Here is a 23,789-nt window from a genome sequence, read left to right on the forward strand (position 1 = left end):
AATTGTATTGATGTATTTCAATTGAGGCAATAAACACTTTATGTTAAAAAGATGTGTATTGTGCGTGGTTACTTGCATGTTGCCTATTTTTGTTTTTGCATTTTTGCTCATGCACATTTCCAAGGATGCAGTCTGGTTGGCAGTGTAGCTGGTTTGCCATCCACCGTTAATGATAAGCTATTTTTAATTTCTGTGTGAAAGATATGTGAGGAAAATATCTCTTATCAAAAATCTCTTTTTCTCCACATAATACAGTTATCACTTGCTTATGACCTGTAACCCTTAACATTTTGGACCTTTAAGTGTCAGAAAAAGCCTCTTGTTCAGCAGCCATGTTTTAGTGGTTACAGGGATTGTAGTGTATTTAGTGTGTGATTTGGCAGAATGTAATTGGGTAATTTGGAATACATTCATACACATTCATGACTACATACAAATTTTAAATGAAAATCAGAATCTGTGTACCACAACACAAATTTGGGAAATCCAAGAACATGCCAAGAACATGCAGAGAATCAGGAGAGAAACTGAGCGAGCCTGTCGAGAGGTAAAGTGAACGTGTTTGGAGAAGGGAGGTGTATGGAATAAAAAACAAACTACAGTAGAGCTGTTCCATACCAGAAGGTATGAGATCAGAAAGAAGGATGAAGCGAACACAGCTGTGGCTGGTGACCTCACTGGCTTTTATCTCCTTGTTTTCTCTGGCTGATGGATCCTCAATGTAAGTACCCTTTCCTTGCAGTACCTGCTTCCTTGAATGTCTGGTGAAAGTGGAACAGTGTCACTGAATCCCAGTTTACCAGAATTTGTTGTGTTGATACAATTGTTGTTGCCTCAGGATACAAGTTAAAGCAAGCAATCAAAGAAAAAAACAAGGGGCCAAATTAAACATGCTTACACTGATAGTGAGAAGCTTTTTTCAACTTGTTGCAACTTTAGCATGAGGACGAATGGATACTGTTCAAATTTGACAAACAGATAATTCAGCTTCATGTGAGTCACGATAAAGAAAACAGGCACAGTTGCATAAAGCGATAGTGACGATAACTTAACTTGCTATCTTTATTTAAAACAAAACTTTTTAATGGAAGTGACACATTTATTTATTCCTTCATTTTGTTTTGAGATACTGCTTTAATGTTGACCGCTGAAGTTTTGCATTTGTATGCCCACCTTGCGCTCAATGATGTAATAGTTTGTTGGGAAATGTCTTGAGTTTAGAAAATCTAAATAGAACCATAGTGTGACAAGGATTCATTTGCATTCGCAATAGATTGAAAAGTTACTAATATTGTGCAAAGTGTGAAGATCAAAAACTTTAGTTTACCAGTGCAATTTTGGTTCATACTGTTGTTCTTTGCATTGGCCCCAGTAAACAGTGTCCAGAGCAATGATTAAACATTATATTGACTCAGTGTTGGATCTTAGTCAAGATAATCAATGGATGACTCATTGTGTATGCAGTCTGCACTGAGGAAGGAGAAGATCCAGGAAGGCAAACTGGGTAAACAGAAACTTTAGGACATTCAAACAACAGAAAGTAAATTATTGGTCAATGTCTAATGTCAGTAGGTGAGTGGTAAATCGCGGTAAAGTTCTGTCTACCCAGTGACTGTACTTTTTCTTGTCCTCTCACCACTGCTTTGTAGGAAGGTTATGTCTGCCCCCAACTTGTTGCGAGTAGGAACTGCAGAAAACATCTTTGTGGAATGTCAGGACTGCCCTGATGATGACACTATCATCACAGTCGAAATCACTGCAATGAGCCATCCAACCAAATCCAAAAGGCTTTCATCAACATCTGTGAATCTTTCAAGTGAAAACAAATTTCAAGAATTTGGGCAAATTAAGGTACTGCTGTAATACTGAATTCTGTTTTTTTTTTTGCTTTAGCTTGATTCTCACTTTGCAGTGTTAATGCAACAAAATCTCTGAATCTATCAGTTCTCGGCAGAGATGGTTTTCAGACATGATTATACACTGGAGAATAAACTAGAGCATCTTTGAATGCAACATCTTTACAGGGGATCACATGACGGATCTTGTCTTCCTTCATATTTCTGCATCTGTGTCCTCATATTGGTTGCAGCTCCCTGGTGAAGACTTTAGTCGGTATCCCAATACGAAACAGTATGTGTACCTGCAGGCTGACTTCGGAGATGTAAAACTAGAAAAAGTTGTCTTAGTGTCATTTCACTCTGGCTACATCTTCATCCAGACAGACAAGACCCTCTACACACCCAACAGCAAAGGTGAGTCCAATAACACATCACTGCTTAAAAAAAACATTGGTCCCTGTTAAAAATGTTTTTTCCTGTCAGATATTCCAAATTTAAAAAGGACTTTCACAGCTGGAAACTAATTTATGTCATAAAATTAGGCAGTGGAAAGTGTTTTTATTGTGGTCTAGTAATTTGTGACTGGTGGCAGAGCTTTTTCATCTGCTCATTGTTGTGTTATATTCTACCAATGCATTTCATGATCTCTGTCAGATTACCATTAACAGTGTTCATGAAAACCCACATTATATAAATCACTTATCAGCATTCAATTTACAACATGGCTGATTTGGTATTGGTAGCCCATTTTTGCATCACTCCAATTCCAAGAAAATTGGGAGATTTCACTATTTCATGACATTTCATATCAGCTTGTTTTCAATTTGATGGCAACAACACCAAAAGTTAGAACAAGGCAGCAATAGGCTTGACAAGTGAGAAGCTGGTTAACTGGCAACAGGTCAGTAACGTGATTGGTATGAAAAAAATACCTTAGAGAATCTCACAGAAGTAAAAATGGTCAGGTTTCCCCAATCTGAAATTAATATTTCATCGTCAACTGTATACGATATCATCAAAAGATTCAGAGTATGTGGAGAATCTTCATGCAAGGAACACAGACAAAAAAATCATATTTGATGTCTACGATCTTCGGGCCCTCAGGCAGCATTGTACCAAAAACAGACATGATTCTGTCATGGAAATCATTGCATGGGCTCAGGAACCCCTGTTTGTGAACACAGTTCAGCAGCCATCCACAAACATAGGTTAAAGCTCTATCATGCAAAGAAGAAGCCATGTGAACATGATGCACATCTTCTTTAGCCCAAAGCTTATTTCAGAATTTACGAAGGCAAAGTGTCAAACTTTTCTGTGGTCAGACAAATCTAAATTAGAATTTTTTTAGGGGTTTGGTCATTGTCCCAGGACTGTTGAGTGTTGAGCACCTAGAATCCTGTCAGCAAGAATGGAACCTCTCCCAAAGATCCAGCAGCTGGTCTCGTTACCTCCCAGATGGTAAACATGGTCCTGTTTCAGTTTTTTGGAGATGTGTTGCTATAATTACATTTTACATTTTACAGTGTCTCCACTTTTTTAGAATTTGGGTCTTAATGAGGTATTATTTTCAGATTAAACAAGAGGCTGTATAAGGTATAATAAATTAATTTTTCTGTCGTCCTGATAAGAGGAAAAGTCAAATTGTCACGCGAGCAGATCTAGAATATCTCCTGTGAGAGTCTATTTCTTTCAGTCTATTACAGGATATTTGCACTGACACCCAACATGGAGCCTGTGGAGAAGAATAACAAGACAGAAGTGGACACTTCGGTTGTCATTGAGTTTTTGGTAATACATTTTATTATTAATATGCACGTTTTTGTATGTAATATTGTAAAACGTATTCTAAAATGTGCATTAATTTCACATCCGTCTAAAATTCCACTAAGCTGCATGCAAACAAACTGAATCATATGTTTACCAATAAATGTTCATTTTTTTTCCATCTCAGTTTAATGTGTTAATGTGATCATTTACTATTTCTAGAGGTATAAACAAAGTATGGCTCAAGCTGTCTCAAACTATGTGACTGATTACAATCCACATCGAGAAAAAGTCAAGTTCTCCCTCTAAGCAACCTACATAGAATGATTGGGTATCGATGTAGACATTGGTGAGATGACTCAGTCTGGACCAAAAAAGCAAATGGATCAAACTACATTTGTGTGATCCTTGACTTCAAGAGACTCTGTTTGATCTGCAGCGTGAAAAATATAAAAGTGACACTCAGAGGAAACATACTGTACATGAAATCAGCAAGACAAAAAAAAATAACACTTGTTAAGGAAGAAACTAATGAGACAAATGCGATAATTTGAGGATTAATTCAAAATAAAGCATGAACTGGTTTATTTACAGAGGTGAGGTTTATTGCAAAGTGTTGCTAAATTTTCTTCATTTTAGACTCCTGAAGGCATCATTTTACAACACGAAACAGTTTCTCTGAGATCAGGGATACACTCTGGACACTTCCAACTTTCCGAAATTGTCAGGTACGTACTTTTTCAATTTCTGTATCTTTCATTGCTATTGTTCTCTGCTATCGGACTTGAGTACCGACTTTATTTACTAATTAATTACCAGGATAGGCACAGAGCTTAGAGGGGCATCGGCAGATCCCTGTGAGGGATAAAGAGAGAAAACAGGACATGAAACAAAATAGAAGACCCAACATGAACATATCCATGAAAATTAAAATGACTAAATTACAGTAAAACTGAACCCACAACATAACAAAAACCCACAGACCATGACACAAACTATCAATGACAAAAAAGGTTGATAAGTAGGATCATTTAATTTAGGGTGTTTGAGATTGTACCAAAAAATTGTGTTGGCCTGAAAAACAGAAATACAATGACAGGCAAGATAGAAAATATAAGTTATTCAAACCTGTTGTTTTTTGCCTCTTTAAGTGGTCCCAGTCACATTTAGGGTATGTGTGTGTGTGTGTTTGTTTTTGCAGTACTGGACTTTGGAAAGTGAGGGTAAGGTTCCACAGCAAACCACAGATTAGCTACTCTGCAGAGTTTGAGGTCAAAGACTATGGTGAGTTCAATCTGAGGTCTCGTCATCTGTGAAACTGGTGATGAAAACATTTACAATAACAGATGTCAGATCTCAATCAAATGTGTTGAACATTTCAGTTCTGCCCACTTTTGAGGTTAAACTGATGCCTCGAGGCTCGTTCTTCTTTGTGGACAGTGAAGAGCTCAGCATTGATGTCAGAGCTACGTAAGTGAGGATTTTGTTTTGTCCAAAGATGGTTTCGGAAACAAGTTGTGATTCAAAGTTTGACCAGTGTTGTGTCTACTTTTTTCATCTCATTGAGAAATAAACAAAGCATGTCTTTGTGACTTTAGATATCTCTTTGGAGAGCCGGTGCACGGGTCAGCCTACGGGGTATTTGGATTTGTGCATCAAGGTCAAACGAGGAATTTTCCTAGCTCACTTCAGAGATTGGTGGTACATACTTGCACTTTTCTTCCATCCTGTTAGTCTGTGCCAGTTGATATTTACATACTTTTTTTCTTTTCCTGGCACATTTTAAGAGACATTTAAAGATGAAAGCCTTGCCTTTCATCTAAAAACATTTAAATTGAATAAACCAACCAAGTGTCCAGATATTATGAGAGAGATCATTGTATTTTGTCACATTAGATAACTGATGGAGAAGCAGTCTTGACACTGAGGAAGCAGCACATCACACAGACATTTGAAAACATCACTGATCTTGTGGGGAGCTCCATATACGTGGTTGTCAGTGTGCTAACAGACGACGGTAAGAAAGAAAGGCGAACTGTGGACATCAGTGCATGTGCATGTGTGTGAGAATTAATTGCAATTTACTTTTTTAGTGTACAGATGTTAAAAAGGGTTTGGGGTTGATTCATTAAATATTCATATTCATATTGATTTGTAAAAACATACGTAGCTACATGTTATGGTCCTTGAATGTGTGTGTATTGTTTATTTGCTATTAAGAACTAATCTGCTCTATTAAAATGCAGTTTTATTCAAATATACATTTAACAAAAGTATCAAATACCACTACGATATGTTATTTACGTATTCTAAATGTATTTGACAAATATTTGAGCAGCAGTAGTTGCTATTTGCTCATTCAGTTTGTTTTGGTATGCAGTGAATACATTTATAACGCCACATTATCTCAATTCAATGAAGCTGAGATCCTTTCTGAGCTCCTAATATAATGCGTTTCAGTACACTTTCAGTGTAAACTAAAGTGCATTTGATCAAAGTGTAGGCCTACATTTGAATGTCTACTGCATGTTGATTTGCAATAACCTACTTTTAAAAAAGGACTGAAAACGTGTTGTCTTATTTTGGAGCTGTACATATATACTCTAACATTATATTGAAAGGGTTTTTTAAGTTTCACACATTCATTTTCTTGAGCCTTTTGATTATGTATCTGCAAATAACTTCAAACTGTAGACACATTTAATTGCTGTGATCACAGCTTTAATTTCGGAAGGCTGAGGACTATGTAAAATTAAAACCCCAGTTCAGAGTTGGGACTCTGTGTAAAATGTCAACACAAAAACAAAGACCCAGGACTTTATAGCAGCTGTAATCTTAGACATAATCTCAGCTATAATTTTATAATCAGACAAGAATGGAACAAAATTACTCTCCCAAAGGTCCTGCAACTGGTCTTGTTGCTTCCCAGATGTTAACAGACTGTTGTTGAAAGAAGAGGGGATGTAACACATTGTTAAACATGGTCCCGCCATTTGTGCCATCAAGATGAGCTAATATTTTTCATCAAATATTCTTATATCCCAGTTTCAACATTTGACATGTTTTCTACGATATATTGTGAATCAAATATTTGTTAATGAGATTTGCAAATTGTCTCATTCTGCTTGTATTTACATTTTACTTAGCATCCCTACTGTTGGAATTGGGGATGTACAGGTAAACTGTTGGCATGCACAGGACCACCATAGTGAAATGCATACTTCATATGTAGTTTGGCATCTGTTCTCATATGATGATATTGATATTATTAATTGATGGATATCATGTAATTTTTTTTATTGTTATTTTTTATAGGTAGTGAGATGGTGGAGTCAGAGATGAAAGGTATTCAGATTGTCACATCACCTTACTCCATCCACTTTACAAAAACGCCCAAATATTTCAAACCAGGAATGTCTTTCGATGTTTTGGTAAGGTATATTTCCTACATTTGCATGCACACACAAGAAAAATAATGTATTCAAACAGCTTAAATTGTCCATTCTGAAAACAACAATGACACAGGATCCAATCATGAAGGATCATTTTGTACATCATATCATAAATAATAATAATAATAATAATAATACATTTTATTTATAACGCACTTTACATTTACAATAAAATCTCAAAGTGCTAATAATAAATGCATTAATGGGTATTTTTTATTTATGTAAATGCAAATGCTAAACTAAAAAAATGAATGGGTTCTCCTCTCTATTCTGCTTTTCAGTCAAATATTGCAGTTTCATAAAATCGGTGTATGGTTTGTTTTTTTGACTGCAGATTGAAGTTTTGAATCCTAATGACACTCCAGCACAAGGTGTTGCAGTGGTGATTGATGTGGGTCAGGTGCAGGGTGTGACTGCAGCCAATGGCATGGCCAGGCTTTCTATCAATGCAATGCAAGATCAGCAATCACTGAAAATAACAGTAAGTGAGGAGACTTGGTAAAATTGCATTTGTGGTATTTACATGATGTACTGTTGGACGGTCAGCTGTCAGATCAACTTTTCTTATGTCAAATGGAAGTCTGAATATCTCCGTAAGGAAACATAAAAACATGAATTTTAAATATACCTTGAGGTTACTGTTTTTATAACCCAAATAACAGGGGGGACGTGTCCCCTAATATTTGAGAAAGGGGCATTTGTCCCACCAAAAATTCTTTAATATCTGTCAAACCCCCCCATGTTAAACTAATTCCTACGCTCTTACAGTCTGGATGACGTAGTTTTCTTCCAATAATTCAGACATACGTGAAGTCACTGTTCTTGGTACTGTACACTGTATATTGCTTTATGTAACTGTTTGTAAACCTATATGCATTTTGCGATAGGCAAAGACCAATGATCCACGTATTTCATCTGAAAGGCAAGCATCAGCCAGCATGACAGCTCTCCCATATAGCTCTAAGAGCAACAGTTACATCCACATAGGTACGTACTGAAATAATGTCCCATTGATAGTTATGCCAAATCACACATATCTGTAAGATTAATTGTGAAAAATGGTATGTCTCTGCAGGGGTGGATACAGTTGAAGTAAAAGTAAGAGAAAACCTAAAAGTAACCCTATATTTTAACAAGCATGAAAATGCCCAACAGGACATCACATACCTGGTGAGCGATCCCATATCATGTGTGCAGTTATCTGAATATTTATTACAGTAGTAAAGTGTGCATGTGTGTCGTAATGATGCATATTTTCAATTCCTCGTTCATAGATCCTGAGCAGAGGTCAGCTGGTGAAACATGGCAATTTCAAGGCAAAAGCTCAAGTTCTGATATCCTTGATTGTCACTGTTACCAAAGAGATGCTACCATCATTCCGCTTTATAGCCTACTACCATTCAAACGATAATGAAGTGGTGTCAGACTCTGTTTGGGTGGATGTGACAGACTCCTGCATGGGCTCGGTGAGGCACACAACACCAAGCTGGCCCAGTTAAAGTCAGCAAGCTAAACACATGTACAGTTGTTGTTTTTTTACGAATATAATCACTCTTTTAATGCGTACAAATCTGCTATTTCTTTTTTTTTAAGCTGACGTTAGAAAAATTGAAACCTTTATCATCCTTTGAGCCACGCAAGCTATTCGGTCTGAAAGTCACAGGCGATCCAGAAGCCATCGTGGGACTGGTTGCAGTTGACAAAGGTGTCTTTGTCCTAAACAACAAGCACAGACTCACACAGAAAAAGGTAATGTCTGTGGTGTCTTCTCATGTCATTGCAAAGGCGTTAGATACTGTCATTCTGTCAAAGTGTCTCAGCTATGCTGATAGTGTCCTTTGGCACAAGCTTCAACACACTGGTTGTGGCAAGACAATATCTGACATCAGCAGCGTGCTTATGAATAACTGGCAAAGTTATCAAAGTTAATTTCTTTCTTTGTTCATTTTCTACTCCTGTATTTATTTCTGTTTTATTTTTCCTTTATGTTATATCGATCCATAAATTCCCTGTAAATGATTTATTTAGAACGAAAAAGTAAAATTTTTTGTGTGTCTGAGTGTATGAGCTACAGCCTCCCCCTGCACTTATAGTGACTTCAGGGATCCTCACCAAACAGCATTGTAATCCGTCACTGAAACAGGACAGCAGAACGGGGCACTCATACTTGCAAGGGTTTAAAAGCACACATAGTTCACTTTTATCTAAGATTCCTCTAAGAGATAATAATATATCTGTTCTCATGATTCCATCCTGCAGATTTGGGACACTGTCGAAAAGTACGATACAGGCTGCACCCCTGGTGGAGGGGACAATAGTATGAGTGTGTTCTATGATGCAGGGCTGTTGTTTGAGTCCAACACAGGTTCTGAGACTCCTGACAGACAAGGTGACTGTCCTCTATCCTCCAATTTCATCATTTTTCCTCCTCCTGCAAACATATTCTGTTACTGTAATTATTTGAACATAAAACAATCCATAACATAGTGAATATATAAGTTGTTTATCCAAGCATTATTTCACTTGCTTATACTGTGTCTCAAAATATAAAGGCAAGTAAATCTAAGTTTGTTAATATGATATTGTTTGGCTACAGGTTGTCCAACTGCTGTCTTTCTCAGACAGGGAAGTAAAAACTCAAACCGGCAGCTCAGTATTGCTGTAGGATCTTACTGAGACAATGTTTTTTAAATAATCAGGTCAACTGATCATAACACGCTTCCATAAAAAGTCTGCCATATTGTTTTGTTTTTCCAACCATCAACCTGATTTTAGTATGAAATAAAGATTGAGACTCATCCTTGTTTGCCCTCTGTGTTTCAGAGTTAAAATGTCCAGCCACCAGCAGGAGGAAACGAACTGTTGCTATGATGAATATCACTACCGACTTGTGTAAGAACCACAGATTTCTGAGTTATTTTTATTTGGGCAGGTTTAAACTGTGTTTGATGGAAAATGATCAACATTTGAAAAAGGAAAAAGACTCTCAAACCTGTTCAGGTGACACCAGTATGTTTCATTTTCTATGTGAAAAAATATTATTTTCTGTCTTTGTTTTGATTCAAATGCTAGCGATCAAACTTTACCATATGAGCAAAACAAGCAGAATTGTGTGTGAAGCTTTCAGAAATGTATTAATCACTTTTGTTCAAAATCTTTTGTTGAAAATGCTAAAAGTTTGTGATGTGTGACAGACCATTCCTCTCCAGTTGCCCTGGGTTAAAGCACCTGGTAGTCAAATTCTAATATTTGGCTCTAACTGATCTACTTTTATCCGTCAAATCTCGTTTTAACCCTGTCTCCTCATTTCAGTGAGTCAATATGAAGATAAACTGCAGGTGGACTGCTGTTTGGACGGCATGAGGGACACACCCATTTCATATACCTGTAAGCGTCGCAGTGAGTACATATTAGATGGTCCAGCCTGCATCGAGGCCTTCCTGCACTGCTGCATGGAGATGGAAAGACAGCTGGCTGAGAAGAAAAAAGAAAACCTTCTACTGGGTCGCAGTAAGAGACACAAACAAGGGTTGTTGTGGGTATTTGTGGCCATATTGTTTTCCTAAAACAGTGAAATCGCTAACATTTAAAAAAAAAAAACTTAGGTGACGGGGATGACAACAGTTACATGGACACCAATGAAATCGTTTCTCGCTCCAAGTTCCCTGAAAGTTGGCTGTGGTCAGACATCAGACTGCCTGCTTGCCCAGAAAATAAACCTAACTGGTGAGTCAGTTAAAACCATTGCAAGTGAAAACAAACAAGATAATTATTCACCAAAATGCCATTTTCATTTTAGTGAAACCACGTCATTTATGAAAAATATACCCTTGCAAGATACAATTACGACCTGGCAATTCACTGGCATCAGTCTGTCAAGAGCTCATGGTGAGTCTTCAGTCATGAAAATGTATCTGATGATTTACTTACTACAGGAGATGCTGATATCCTGTACGCTAAACTATTTCAATGGAATCGTGTCATTTTGTTTTCATCTTTCTGTTGTTTCTGTTTACAAAGGTATCTGTGTGGCTGATCCATTAGACATAATTGTCAGAAAAGACTTCTTTGTTGATCTCAAACTCCCCTACTCAACTGTCCGTGGAGAGCAGCTGGAAATCAAAGCAGTTCTTCATAACTACAATCTCAATCCTGCCACTGTAAGCTAGTAGTGTGGATCCATATTTTAGACTGTATTATTAATGTTATTTTGACCTTGGAAAAAGTCTTAAGCCACCCCTCATTTCTTCATGCATTACCGTTTACATGATTTATTTCAGAATCACCTTGTTTGTGTAAAAATACCATTTTATGCCTGTAACACTGTGTTGTCTTTGATATTTGTCATAGAACTCTTAACCCAGTTTTATTTATTTGTAACACGCTGTTTGTCTTAAACAGCTGACATAACTTTGTTACACTGTAACAGTGTCTAAAGATAGAATTTAAATTTGATTATTTGCTATTTGATTTGATTGTTAGGTGCCCTTTTATTCTTGACTGACTCGTACGACAGTGTTAGATAGTTTAACAAACAAATAAAAGACAAAAACATTCCTCTGAAAATGGTCAGGTTAAAGGACTGGACTGAAAATTAGTGAAAAACCTCCAAATATTCAGATAAATCTGTAAAAGACCTTCAGAAAGCCTGGAGAACTATTGCTAAGTACATAATAAGTACATAAATATCTGTATTGTCTTTTTGTTTTGTTTTCAAGGTGCGTGTGGATCTAATCGAGGAGGCAAATGTGTGCAGTGCAGCTTCTAAGCGTGGGAAATATCGCCAGGAAGTCAAAGTAGGAGCCAAAAGTACACGTTCTGTACCCTTTGTTATTATTCCCATGAGAGATGGACAGTTCCGCATTGAAGTCAAAGCTGCTGTTTTAAACTCGCCAGTCAGTGATGGAATCGTGAAGACGCTACGGGTGTTGGTAAGAGAAAAAGACTGTGTTTTGAATTAATGATGTGTCCAGCTGCTGTCCTCTGCTGCAGACAACTTCTCAGGGTATTTTCAACTCCACTGAGAACTGAACTGAATTTGCTAAGCATATGATTAAAGATTATATTGTAAAATAGTTCTGTTTCATGATGTTTTTATTCTTTTATCTCTGTTGTTTTTTCCAGCCTGAAGGCTTTTTGATGAAATATTCTCAGACTGTAACTTTGGACCCTGACAGTAAAGGTGTAGGTGAGTTTACTGCTGAGGAACTCCATTTTGCATGTTCTTTACCATTCATCATTTACTCCGTGTGATTAGTAGTCTAAACTTCATTTAAATAAAACCTTACATATTTAAAACTTTGCATCAGCCTCTGTGATCCACTAACCAGGTCATAACATACAGTCTGAAAGTAAGGCAGAGGGAGGTTCTGCTAGTAATTTTGAGGGATGCAGGCGTATGTGCTTCATATAAATGAACACTGATATTTGTGTGGACAGCTGACAGTAGACAGCTGGGTAAGCAGCAAACATATCTGGTTTAGTCTACACATCATACGGTGGTTGTCTATGCATAGAGTCTATGCATCTATGCACACGGTTGTCATGATAGAAGGAATTTTTTGGATCCAGTGAAAGAATCAGCTGTGCCCTTTTCGTTTTGACCATATTATTCACAGCTGTGCATCACTGTCCTCACATGGCAGCACCAAGAGGATAAAAAGCTCCATCTGACTAGTTTAAAGGCTGTGGTATAGATAGTCTACATAATGTGTCCTCAGAATTTCTTATTCTTTGCATAATTGTGTCTGTTAACAACTTGCTCTCTCTTGATTTAGATGGTAAACAAGTGGAACTCATCAACAGTAGAATTTCTTTGTCAGACATCATTCCAAACACACCTACCAGCACAAAGATCTTAGTGACAGGTGAGGTATAACGCAGCTTGCCGCGTTATCTCTTTTTTATTGTACATTGCTACAGTTGTGAGAGACATATGGTCTTCTTTGTTTCAAAGTCAAAGTTTTTAAAGTCAAAGTATCATGATGGTGGTGTGACTGCTTGCAGAGAAACAGCCGGTAGAGCCGTTGATGAACACCATAAGTGGAGAACCAATGAGCAGTTTGATCTACCAGCCCTCCGGCTGTGGAGAGGAAAACATGATCCACATGACCCTGCCTGTCATTGTTGCCACGTATTTGGACAAGACCAACCAGTGGGAATCTGTGGGCATTAAGAGACGTGATGAAGCCCTGCAACACATCAGAACTGGTAGGGCACAACAGTGGATTTATCGCATGGGACCAAATGTCTCAGAGGTCATTACCTTTTAGAAAATTGCTTTAATAACGGATGCTTTTTGTAGACCGCTTAATTCAAATCTATCAACCATACTTGCCACCTCTGGATTAGATTAAGAACAGAGTGTGCGATGCTATCAAAGAGAGATTTTGTTTTGTCTTATTTAGGATACCGGAACCAACTTACCCACCGCAAAAAAGATGGGTCTTTTGCTGGGTATCCCGATCACCAGAGCAGTACCTGGTGAGGACTGGGAGCATGCATCTATACTGCATTTATGTAAACATTTGAACATGCACGTAATCTTCTTATGTGCACTCAAATTAAACTAAACTACTGCATTGTCTCATCTTGTCCAAAAGGCTGACAGCTTATGTTGTCAAGGTGTTTGCCATGGCCAGCAACCTGGTAGCAGTGCAAAGCAAAGACATCTGCGACTCCATCAAGTTTCTAATTCTAAATACACAGCAAACAGATGGCCTGTTTATAGAAGCTGGAAGAGTGTCCCACCTAGAGATGATAGTGTGCACTCTGATTTCATTAAAATAAAATCTTCATTTTAATGATGAACAAAGGACCAAATCCAAATGAAAACCAACGTAAAAAAAACCTGCTTTTGCTTGTGCATGTACAGGGTGATGTCTATGGCACAGATTCAGATGTCTCCATGACAGCCTTTTGCCTCATTGCCATGCAGGAGTCTCGCAGAACATGTGCGGCCACTCTTAGCGTGAGGAACCTTTTGTTTTCTTCCTTTGTTCTTTGATTGCTGGTCCTACAGCTTAGTGTGATCAATGTGATGAATGACGTTCTGTGCTGATGTAAGGAAATAGGGAGAAATGTAGAAGTCACAGGGCCCAATAATACAACGACCATGATTTTAAAAATGCTGTTATTGTATAACAAACCCAGGGTTGATCATAATCAGTGGACCACACAGATTCCTTTATCTATTGTGAATATATATTAGAGTAAATATATATTAGACAGTGATTGTGTATTACTCCTTTGATTGATATGGGTAGATTTGCGACAGTGACTCTAATAACCCCAAAGTGTCAGTGCTATCACTCATTATTTTACCCTCCAACCACCCGCTTTTCATTCATTTCAGAGTCTTCAAGACAGCATAGACAAAGCAGTGGCCTATCTGGAGAAGCGGCTGCCAAGCTTAGTCAATCCCTACGCCGTTGCCATGACATCATACGCCCTGGCCAATGAAAACAAACTGAGCCTGGAGATCCTCCACAGCTTTTCCTCCCCAGGTGCAGTCACACTATGACAGTTTATAGATTAGAAGCCATAAACAACATGTAACAACTAGGCTGTTGCACAAAGACAAGCTGGCAGGTTAAACAGTGTCTAGTGGTGAAATGACAAAAGTATGTGTGTGTGTACTAAATATACATATACAACCTAAATACTAAAATTTAAAAAAAATGTAAAAACCCTAAGATGCTAATAAAATGCTGTTTGGACAGCCAGCAGTGGCCTCTCTTTAGGTATATTCAGACCAAATGCAAAGTAAATCGTGTGGGCACCACAATACTTATGAAATCAGTGGAGGCATGGATAGGTGCAATGCAAGTAGATGTGAATATGCATTTGCACCAGTTAAAAATCTTTCAGCTTGAGTGAATGTTTCACGTGATGCTTTGTCAAGACAGCCTATCAGCATTAAAATTTCTCCAACACCACAAGCAAGGATTTGCAATGGGCATTACAGATCTATTGGACTACCAGATAAGTTCTTAAGATATCTACTTATTACCAGATTTTCAGCTATCCATTGCTTTCAACTACCACAAACCAACATGCATCTAGAACCAGTTAGCATCAGTGTTTTTGGTGATATCAGGTTTTCTACAGAAGGTGTGAGGCAGCAGCAGATGTTATCATCAACAATGAGTGAGATAACTTTTAAGGGGTGTGGTATCTATGAAAGTAACTCCCGTCCCTTCTATTTGAAGGGTGAATATTAGTTTGTTGCCACGTGCTATAAAAGTAATCCAGTGGCCCAACTCGTGTTAGCAGGTGTGGTAAACATTCACTTAGTGTTTGGTCTGAACACACCATAGAGATCACAGTTACGTTTTAGTATTTAGTAAATGTTCTTTAGCGCACAGAGCAATATCTGGGCTTGGAATCTGCCAGTTTGTGTTACAGCTGTGGTGAAAATGTTTCATCTATTCCCAATGGACGTGTTCTCCATGATATCCCACTGCTTTTTTGGAGCATTGCTCATTCTAAGTATTTCTCTTGGACAAACCATCCTTTCAACCAATGGGTTTTGATAATTTTGCAGTGACTTTACTTAAGAGTCATTTCTGTAACTTATATTTAGCTTTTCTTCATGTTTGCATCCAATATTCTACTTCTCCACATTCCACTTCCATTTTTAACATCTCAGTTCATTGTTCCATTAGTTTAATTTCCTGGATATTTTTGGGGGTCACATATGGGAAGCAGAAATGTGTTTGTGTTCCCCTCAGATTTATCCCACTGGCCTGTGCCGATGGGACGTGCTCACACACTGGAGGCTACAGCATATGCTCTTCTGGCTCTTGTCAAAATCAAGGTGAGCATATCCCATTTTCTGTATCTGTATGTTAACCAATGATCTCACGCAGCACGTGATATTTATAGGTGCAGACATGATGTTTTTCTTTGACAAGGCAAGCATGTGATCAGAAATATGATATCTGCTTCTGAACCAGGAATACTAAAGTCACAAAGTAGTGTTTCAACCTCTCTTTTCTGTTTAAAAAGGCCTTTAAAGAAGCCAGACCTGTTGTCAGATGGTTCAACAAACAGCATAGAGAGAGTGGAAGCTATGGATCAACTCAGGTAAAACTTTAAAAGCTTTACTGGTACGTTATGGCAGCAAATTGTAGGTAGTCAGGGCTCAACCCTTGATCATATCTGTCTCTGTACAGGCCACTATGTTAGTGTACCTAGCTGTGGCAGAATACTGGGCCAGCGACAAAGAATCAGACTTTAATCTGAATGTGGACATCAAGTTGCCGGGCAGGTTAAAGCTTGACAAGTACAACTTCAACAGAGAAAACCACTACACCACAAGAACATCTAAGGTGAGAACACAAGCTCTCATTCTCACTAACAGCAGTTCCTTATTATTGTCATTTATTCTGCTTTCAGTGTGTTTATTTCTGATGCTGATCTGTATGTGTGTTGATACATGTTTTAATCCCCACAGATCAATCATGTAAACCACAATGTGTCCGTAACAGCCACAGGTCCAGGAGAAGCAACAATGACGGTAAGCAGAATGAGACAGTTTTGTCTTTAATCCGGGCAACTTTTGTTTAAAAACCTGCCCCTTTTGAATTCCAGAGGAGGCCAAAGACTTGTCTTACTGTACATGTGTGGTCTCAATTTTAATTGCCTACTTACGTACGGTACAGTGCCTTGCGAAAGTATTCAGCCCCCTTGAACTTTTCAACCTTTTGCCACATTTCAGGCTTCAAACATAAAGATATAAAATTGAAAATTTTTTGTGAAGAATCAACAAGTGGGACACAATCGTGAAGTGGAATGAAATTCATTGGATGTGTCAAACTTTTTTAACAAATAAAAAACTGAAAAGTGGGGCGTGCAATATTATTCGGCCCCCTTACGTTAATACTTTGTAGCGCCGCCTTTTGCTGCAATTACAGCTGCAAGTCGCTTGGGGTATGTCTCTATCAGTTTTGCACATCGAGACTGAAATCCTTGCCCATTCCACCTTGCAAAACAGCTCGAGCTCAGTGAGGTTGGATGCAGAGCGTTTGTGAACAGCAGTCTTTAGCTCTTTCCACAGATTCGATTGAATTCAGGTCTGGACTTTGACTTGGCCATTCCAACACCTGGATATGTTTATTTGTGAACCATTCCATTGTAGATTTGGCTTTATGTTTTGGATCATTGTCTTGTTGGAAGATAAATCTCCGTCCCAGTCTCAGGTCTCTTGCAGACTCCAACAGGTTTTCTTCCAGAATGGTCCTGTATTTGGCCCCATCCATCGTCCCATCAATTTTGACCATCTTCGCTGTCCCTGCTGACGAAAAGCAGGCCCAAATCATGATGCTGCCACCACCATGTTTGACAGTGGGGATGGTGTGTTCAGGGTGATGAGCTGTGTTGCTTTTACGCCAAACATATCGTTTTGCATTGTGGCCAAACAGTTTGATTTTGGTTTCATCTGGCCAGAGCACCTTCTTCCACATGTTTGGTGTGTCTCCCAGCAGGTGGCTTTTTATGGATGTCTTTGAGAAATGGCTTTCTTCTTGCCACTCTTCCATAAAGGCCAGATTTGTGCAGTGTACGACTGATGATCATGGGCCTCTTGGCTGCATCTCTGATCAGTCTTCTCCTTGTTCGAGATGAAAGTTTAGAGGGACGGCCGGGTCTTGGTAGATTTGTAGTGGTCTGATACTCCTTCCATTTCAATATGATTGCTTGCACAGTGCTCCTTGGGATGTTTAAAGCTTGGGAAATCTTTTTGTATCCAAATCCGGCTTTAAACTTCTCCACAACAGTATCTCGGACCTGCCTGGTGTGTTCCTTGGTCTTCATGATGCTCTCTGCGCTATTGTGAGACTATCACAGAGCAGGTGCATTTATACGGAGACTTGATTACACACAGGTGGATTCTATTTATCATGATTTGGGACAACATTGGATCATTCAGAGATCCTCACTGAACTTCTGGAGTGAGTTTGCTGCACTGAAAGTAAAGGGGCCGAATAATATTGCACGCCCCACTTTTCAGTTTTTTATTTGTTAAAAAAGTTTGACACATCCAATATATTTAATTCCACTTCACGATTGTGTCCCACTTGTTATTGATTCTTCACAAAAAATTTAATTTTACTTCTTTATTTTTGAAGCCTGAAATGCGGCAAAAGGTTGAAAAGTTCAAGGGGGCTGAATACTTTCTCAAGGCACTGTACGTTGTTGTTCGCGTGACAGGTGGTGTCGCTGTATTACACTTTGCCAGAAGAAAAGGAGAGCAGCTGTCAGAAGTTCAACTTGTCAGTGCAGCTCCTTCCAGGTTTGTTCCAGCTGTTTTTTCTATTTTGTCTTTTAGATCTCATTGACAAGTTTTTTTTTTTTCTTAAAACAAATAAGATGGTAAGCTTGTTTTTTTTCTTTGTGTCTCCAGAGAAGATTAATGCAGATGAGAAGATATACAAGCTAAGAATAGAGGTTTTGTAAGTACAAAGAAAATTATTCAAACATTTCATTAAGATTGTCCATCCATCCATCCATTTACTCTGATTTATGCATGATACTCTGATTTATTTTATTTTTAATAATTATAAATATTATCTTTGTTTTTGATCCCTAAAGGGATCTTTTTTTTTTTAAGTGTAGTTTTTTAAAGAACTAAGTGGTCGGCATCTTATTTGCTGTAGATGGCAGTCAGAGTGTGCGGCTCAGATAACCAGGTTTCCTCTCGGACAAAAAGGTCTCAGAGAAAGGCTCAATTTCTTGCTCTAGCAACTCAAAGCTCAAACAATTCAAAGTGGTTTTGGCAAACGCCATATCTGGGCTCCATATTGCCACATGGTGTTATGACCTGGACAGCAGACCACGTTGTAATACGGACGTTCATATGCTTGGCTCGCCTGTCAGGATTCGTTTCTAAATTTCCAAACTTCACATAACCTCAATAGAAAAAACCTCCCATTAAGCCAGTTTTTAAAAAAAAAAAATTATTTTGACCTGTAAAAAATTTGAGTCAGAGACTTAGGACATTTTTAAAAAATATTTCTGTCTGTTCCTTCATCAGCAGGCTAGAAGAAGATCTGAAAAGCCTATGTTTCTACTTCAACTGAATAAAAGCTTTAGATTAGAGAGTATATCACAGGATGCAGCCTTTAACCAAGGCCACTGTCCTTTCTCACAGTTGTGAAAGGGAGTGATTTATGTGTTCTTGTTTTGCCCATGCTCCAGCTCTCAACCAAAGCCATTTTCACATATGGACAACAGAGAATGTCTAAAGAATCAGGTCTGACCTTTCAGGAAGATTCTCTTTGTGACATGTTTTTAGAAGCTGAAATATTCTGGAGTAGCACCTGCTTATCGTACACACAGAAGCCAGGATATAATGCAAAAAGTATTTTGGGGAATGGCTCATCAGTAATGATTTATGGTTTTTGAATGTATATTCAAAGTCAGCAAGTGACTTCAAAGCAACATCCGTGCCAGCAGACGACACTTGTCATTCGGTACATTGAGCACATTTCTCTAACATACATATACTCGCATGCCTTTAGGAACATTGGGGGAATTTGTGGGATTATCTTGCCCAATAACACTTCTACACGTAGAATGAAAAAGCTGGGAATCAAACTACAAACCGTCTGATTAGTCCGTGATCATCTCTATGTGCTGAGCCACAGCCACTCCTATAGAGCATAGCTGTTTTTAGCTGTTTTAAGGTGTATTCCTTTACAATATTTTTGTCAGGAAGATTTTTTAGCCTGCATTTTCCATCCTCATTTTCGTTTTTTCAATTCTGTGTGCAGATATAAGGACAGATATCGTGACGCAACCATGTCATTCTTGGATGTTGGCTTGCTAACTGGCTTCACAGTCAACACAAAAGACCTCAACTTAGTAAGACACGCACGAGCTGAAATGCTCACATATTTGTTTAATGTCAGTAATGTAAGATTTCTTGTTAGACATCAGTTCTGAACATCATTGTGTGTTTGCGTGTAGTTGTCTAAAGGCCGTGCCCGCACCATTGCAAAATATAAAGAAAATAACAGCGAATCAGAAAGAAGCTCGCTCATTATCTACCTGGACAAGGTAATACATGAGTGTTTCCCCCCTTCAAACTTTCTCTGCTTGTCTGATTCTTTTTTTCAGTTTCTTCTGCTTGTCTTTATACCTCTGCAGGTTTCACACACACAACCAGAGGAGATCACTTTTAGAGTCCATCAGAAGCTGAAAGTGGGCGTCTTACAACCAGCGGCTGTCTCTGTGTATGAATATAACCAACAATATAGTAATCGTAAGTCCCAAAGATACTTATGAATATGCTGCCTTTATAAGTCTCTAACATACAAACACGTAACATTTGATTTGTTTTAGACATTGGAGCTTAATGGATTATTCATAACTGCCAGAACTGTACAGTTGGTGGTATTGTGAATAAGAATGTGTTAAGTATTACTGTCCTGCAAAGCGGATAACAATGTCTTTATCTCACAATGCAGAGGATCATTGTGTGAAATTCTACCATCCAGAGAGGAGAGCTGGAAAACTACTGCGGCTTTGTAGAAATGATGAATGCACCTGTGCTGAAGGTATACAGAGTACCTTTTTTGTAGTCAGCAAACATTTGTTACTCTTGAAATATTTTCAATCATACCGAATATTGATACTCAAAGAAGATCAAGATCACCGCCATTTAATATTGGTTTTACACTTTTTACCTTTTTTCATACAGAGGTGTCAAGATTCTCTCTATTATGTACCTGAGTATGAATTCCCCAAAATGCTGTGCTAAAATGTATGATAAAAGCCAATGGATTACCGTCTTTCAATTCTAAAATTTTACACATCAGGACAAATCAAAGAAGGAAAAAAAAACAGCCGACCTAACAAGTGTTAGAATTAGATAAATGCAGTGTCAGACAAAAAGATGCACATAACACATTACTTCATGTCATAACTTATTTAACTTATTTCAAAATGCCAAAAAGGTGTGTGAAAGTCCACAAAGAGAAAGTCAGTTGGTATGTTAGATGTTAAACTTAGTGACATAACAACCGGAAAAAGACTAAATGACTTTGGCTTATTGTGAAGGAGAAAGTATCTTCTCTTTAAAGAGAACATGGCCAAGGTTTGAGTTGTATCTGAACAAACCACAAGACTTCTGGAACAATGTCCGTTGGACAGATGAGACCAAAGTGGAGATGTTTGGTCATAATGCACAGCACTAAGCCTGGAGAAAACCAGAGACGGCATATCAGCACAAACACATCATACCAACTGTCGAGCAGAGAGGTGGAGGGGGTGATGATTTGTGCATATTTTGCAGATACAGTCACTTTGACACCTTGTAGTCATTAATTTGTCCATTAACTCTGTATACCAAAGTGTTCTAGAGTCAAATGTGAGGCCATCTGTCTGACAGGTAAAGCTTGAACAAAACTGGATCATGCAAATGGACAATGATCCCAATATCAGCGGCAAATTTACAAAAGAATGGATGGAAATTTCTTTAAAAATTAATGTATTTAATTTTTGATGCATTTATTTGTTGATCAGATTTCAAGTTGGCACCAATTATGTTGCTTATCGTACAATGACCCAATTAAAGTCTAAATCTCAATCTGATTGAAATGCTGTGGAACCCGCAGACATTTGGGTTTAAATGAATGTCCGTACATCCTAGCAAACTAAAGCAACATTGTAAAGAAGATTGGGCCAAAAGTTCTCCAGAAACAGTGTGCGAGACCCAGAAAGTTAACCTGGTATACTTTGTTTTTCAGACATTGCTTCTGCATTTTGACTTGTTTCTTATCGTCATTGATTTATTATTACAAAGTATAATATGTCATGTGTTGTCCATCTGAAGTAAAGACCAGGTGATTTTTTTTTTTTTTTTTTTGTTCCCATGATATCCTAATATTTAAAACCTTACAACTGAAAGAGGGTGTTTTTTTCTTCTTTTTTATTACGGTTCTATTATGATTGTGTCCTTTTCAGAGGTTAAATGAAGGTATTAGTGAACAGTGAAAATTATGTCTAGCTTTTTAGAAAACCATAAGGTTTTAGAATTTTTTTTTAAACTCCTTTGGCTTGGGAATGTTTTTAGGGGGAACCTTATGTGTTAAAGGGTCGATTATCACCCTGTGCTTCTTGTGTGTTTCCAGAGAACTGCAGCATGCAGAAGAAGGGTCAAATTAACAACAATGAACGTAGTACGAAGGTTTGTGAGACTCGCCTGAACACCAGAACAGATTTTGGTAAGAGTTTGTGGACATTTTTGTGCAAATAGAGAGTGTATTCCAAAAGGAAGAAAGCAAGTAAGATAACAGTCTGCAAATTGTCTGTCTTCAGCATACAAAGTGATACTGGAAGAGTTTACAGATGGTTTGTCCACTGATATTTACACAATGGAAGTGCTCAGTGTCATCAAAGAAGGTGGGTTATACCTGTTGAAAGTGCCAAAAAATGTAACTGTTCAACCTTTTTGCATAGTTTTCTCCTACTCTCTCTTTAAAATGTGCATATTTTGTGATTTTAATTGACATCTGAAATTGGCCTGATGGAAAACATCTTTGCACTTTGCAATACTTCGACTCAGAATTGGCAAAAGTTAAGTTTCTAAACTCTGCTGCTTCCTCTAAATTTTAATATTGTAAAGTAAAAGTACATTTTAATACAAAAATAGGTTTTATTTACAGTGCTAGAGTTCAGATGAATTGTTGAAAATAAGTCCAATTGTTTTTTTTGGGTTTTTTTTTTCCTTCTTTCGCTGACCTGAACTTGCAACCCTGGTTTTCCTTCCGGTATGTTCTTACTGTTTAATTATCGTATATTTTGTTCACAGGAACTTCAGATGTGGGTCCTCTGGGTAAACAGCGCATTTTCCTCAGTTACAGGCACTGCAGAGAAGCTTTAGATCTCAGTACAGGCAAAACCTATCTCATCATGGGCACGTCTAAAGATATTTACACTGATGATCAGAGTCAATCGTAAGTTTATTATGTCTTTATTTGATGAGTTTGCTGTTGTCATGGTATTGTAATGGTTTAAGGAATTTAGCTGTTTCCCTGCTTTCTGTATTTATATCAGGTATCAATATGTGCTTGGTGAAAGGACCTGGATTGAGTACTGGCCTTCAGAAAAAGAGTGTGCAACTGAAAAATATAAACTTACCTGTGAGGGCTTGGAGAAAATGGTTGAGCAGTACACACGCCATGGATGTCCAGATTAGTGTAAGAGAAGCAGACTATCCTCATACTTGTGCATTATTATAACCAAAATATGTACTAATTATGAAAAATAAAACTAATCAAATAAACTCTGCAAAACCTGAAATGTTGTATTCTCATAAGCCTTTCTTATATGTTTTCTTCAGGTTTTGATTGTAAAAAATAAAAATATTGTTTTCTTGGACCACGATAAACCTGGTTCGTCATATCCATACATGGCTGTTGAACTATCCAGTTGTGTCTTATTTCGCCGTAACTTCAACTTCTACTATTTTTAATACATAGAGAATGCTCAGAAACATGGTTAAGGTGTCAATATGTGTATACATATATATATACACTCAATATCCTGGTTTTTACAGGCATACTTTCCTGATACTCTAAATCAGGAAACTTTTTCACATTTATGAAAACAGAATAAAATGTGCAAAATGTAACCATAATACCTCAAAAATACAACCATTAAACCAATGTCCAGCCAAAGCAGATCAAATCCATCAAGGCCTTGACACCACTTCTGATTTTGTCTTGTTGTG

The 23,789-nt window shown here is 37.8% G+C and overlaps 1 protein-coding gene across 1 annotated transcript; it reads left to right on the plus strand.

Moving 5' to 3' along the window:
• Nucleotides 1-644: 644 nt before the first annotated feature.
• LOC142379141 (complement C3-like) lies at nucleotides 645-23,255 on the plus strand. Its single transcript, XM_075464277.1, has 43 exons — nucleotides 645-721; nucleotides 1,650-1,851; nucleotides 2,090-2,252; nucleotides 3,532-3,626; nucleotides 4,242-4,330; nucleotides 4,804-4,886; nucleotides 4,985-5,072; nucleotides 5,201-5,303; nucleotides 5,499-5,619; nucleotides 6,918-7,033; nucleotides 7,389-7,535; nucleotides 7,942-8,041; nucleotides 8,130-8,224; nucleotides 8,329-8,520; nucleotides 8,648-8,803; nucleotides 9,314-9,443; nucleotides 9,878-9,946; nucleotides 10,367-10,564; nucleotides 10,660-10,780; nucleotides 10,854-10,942; nucleotides 11,075-11,214; nucleotides 11,773-11,985; nucleotides 12,179-12,242; nucleotides 12,832-12,921; nucleotides 13,061-13,264; nucleotides 13,462-13,537; nucleotides 13,657-13,816; nucleotides 13,929-14,024; nucleotides 14,409-14,559; nucleotides 15,787-15,872; nucleotides 16,064-16,141; nucleotides 16,231-16,386; nucleotides 16,512-16,574; nucleotides 18,266-18,347; nucleotides 18,459-18,507; nucleotides 19,828-19,918; nucleotides 20,024-20,113; nucleotides 20,204-20,318; nucleotides 20,524-20,613; nucleotides 22,189-22,281; nucleotides 22,376-22,459; nucleotides 22,869-23,013; nucleotides 23,114-23,255. Exons 1-43 carry the CDS (start codon nucleotides 645-647, stop codon nucleotides 23,253-23,255), a joined length of 4,992 nt encoding a protein of 1,663 aa, XP_075320392.1.
• The last annotated feature ends 534 nt before the right edge of the window (nucleotides 23,256-23,789 follow it).

The sequence above is a fragment of the Odontesthes bonariensis genome, chromosome 4 (genome assembly GCF_027942865.1).
Source record: "Odontesthes bonariensis isolate fOdoBon6 chromosome 4, fOdoBon6.hap1, whole genome shotgun sequence".
NCBI lineage: Eukaryota > Metazoa > Chordata > Actinopteri > Atheriniformes > Atherinopsidae > Odontesthes > Odontesthes bonariensis.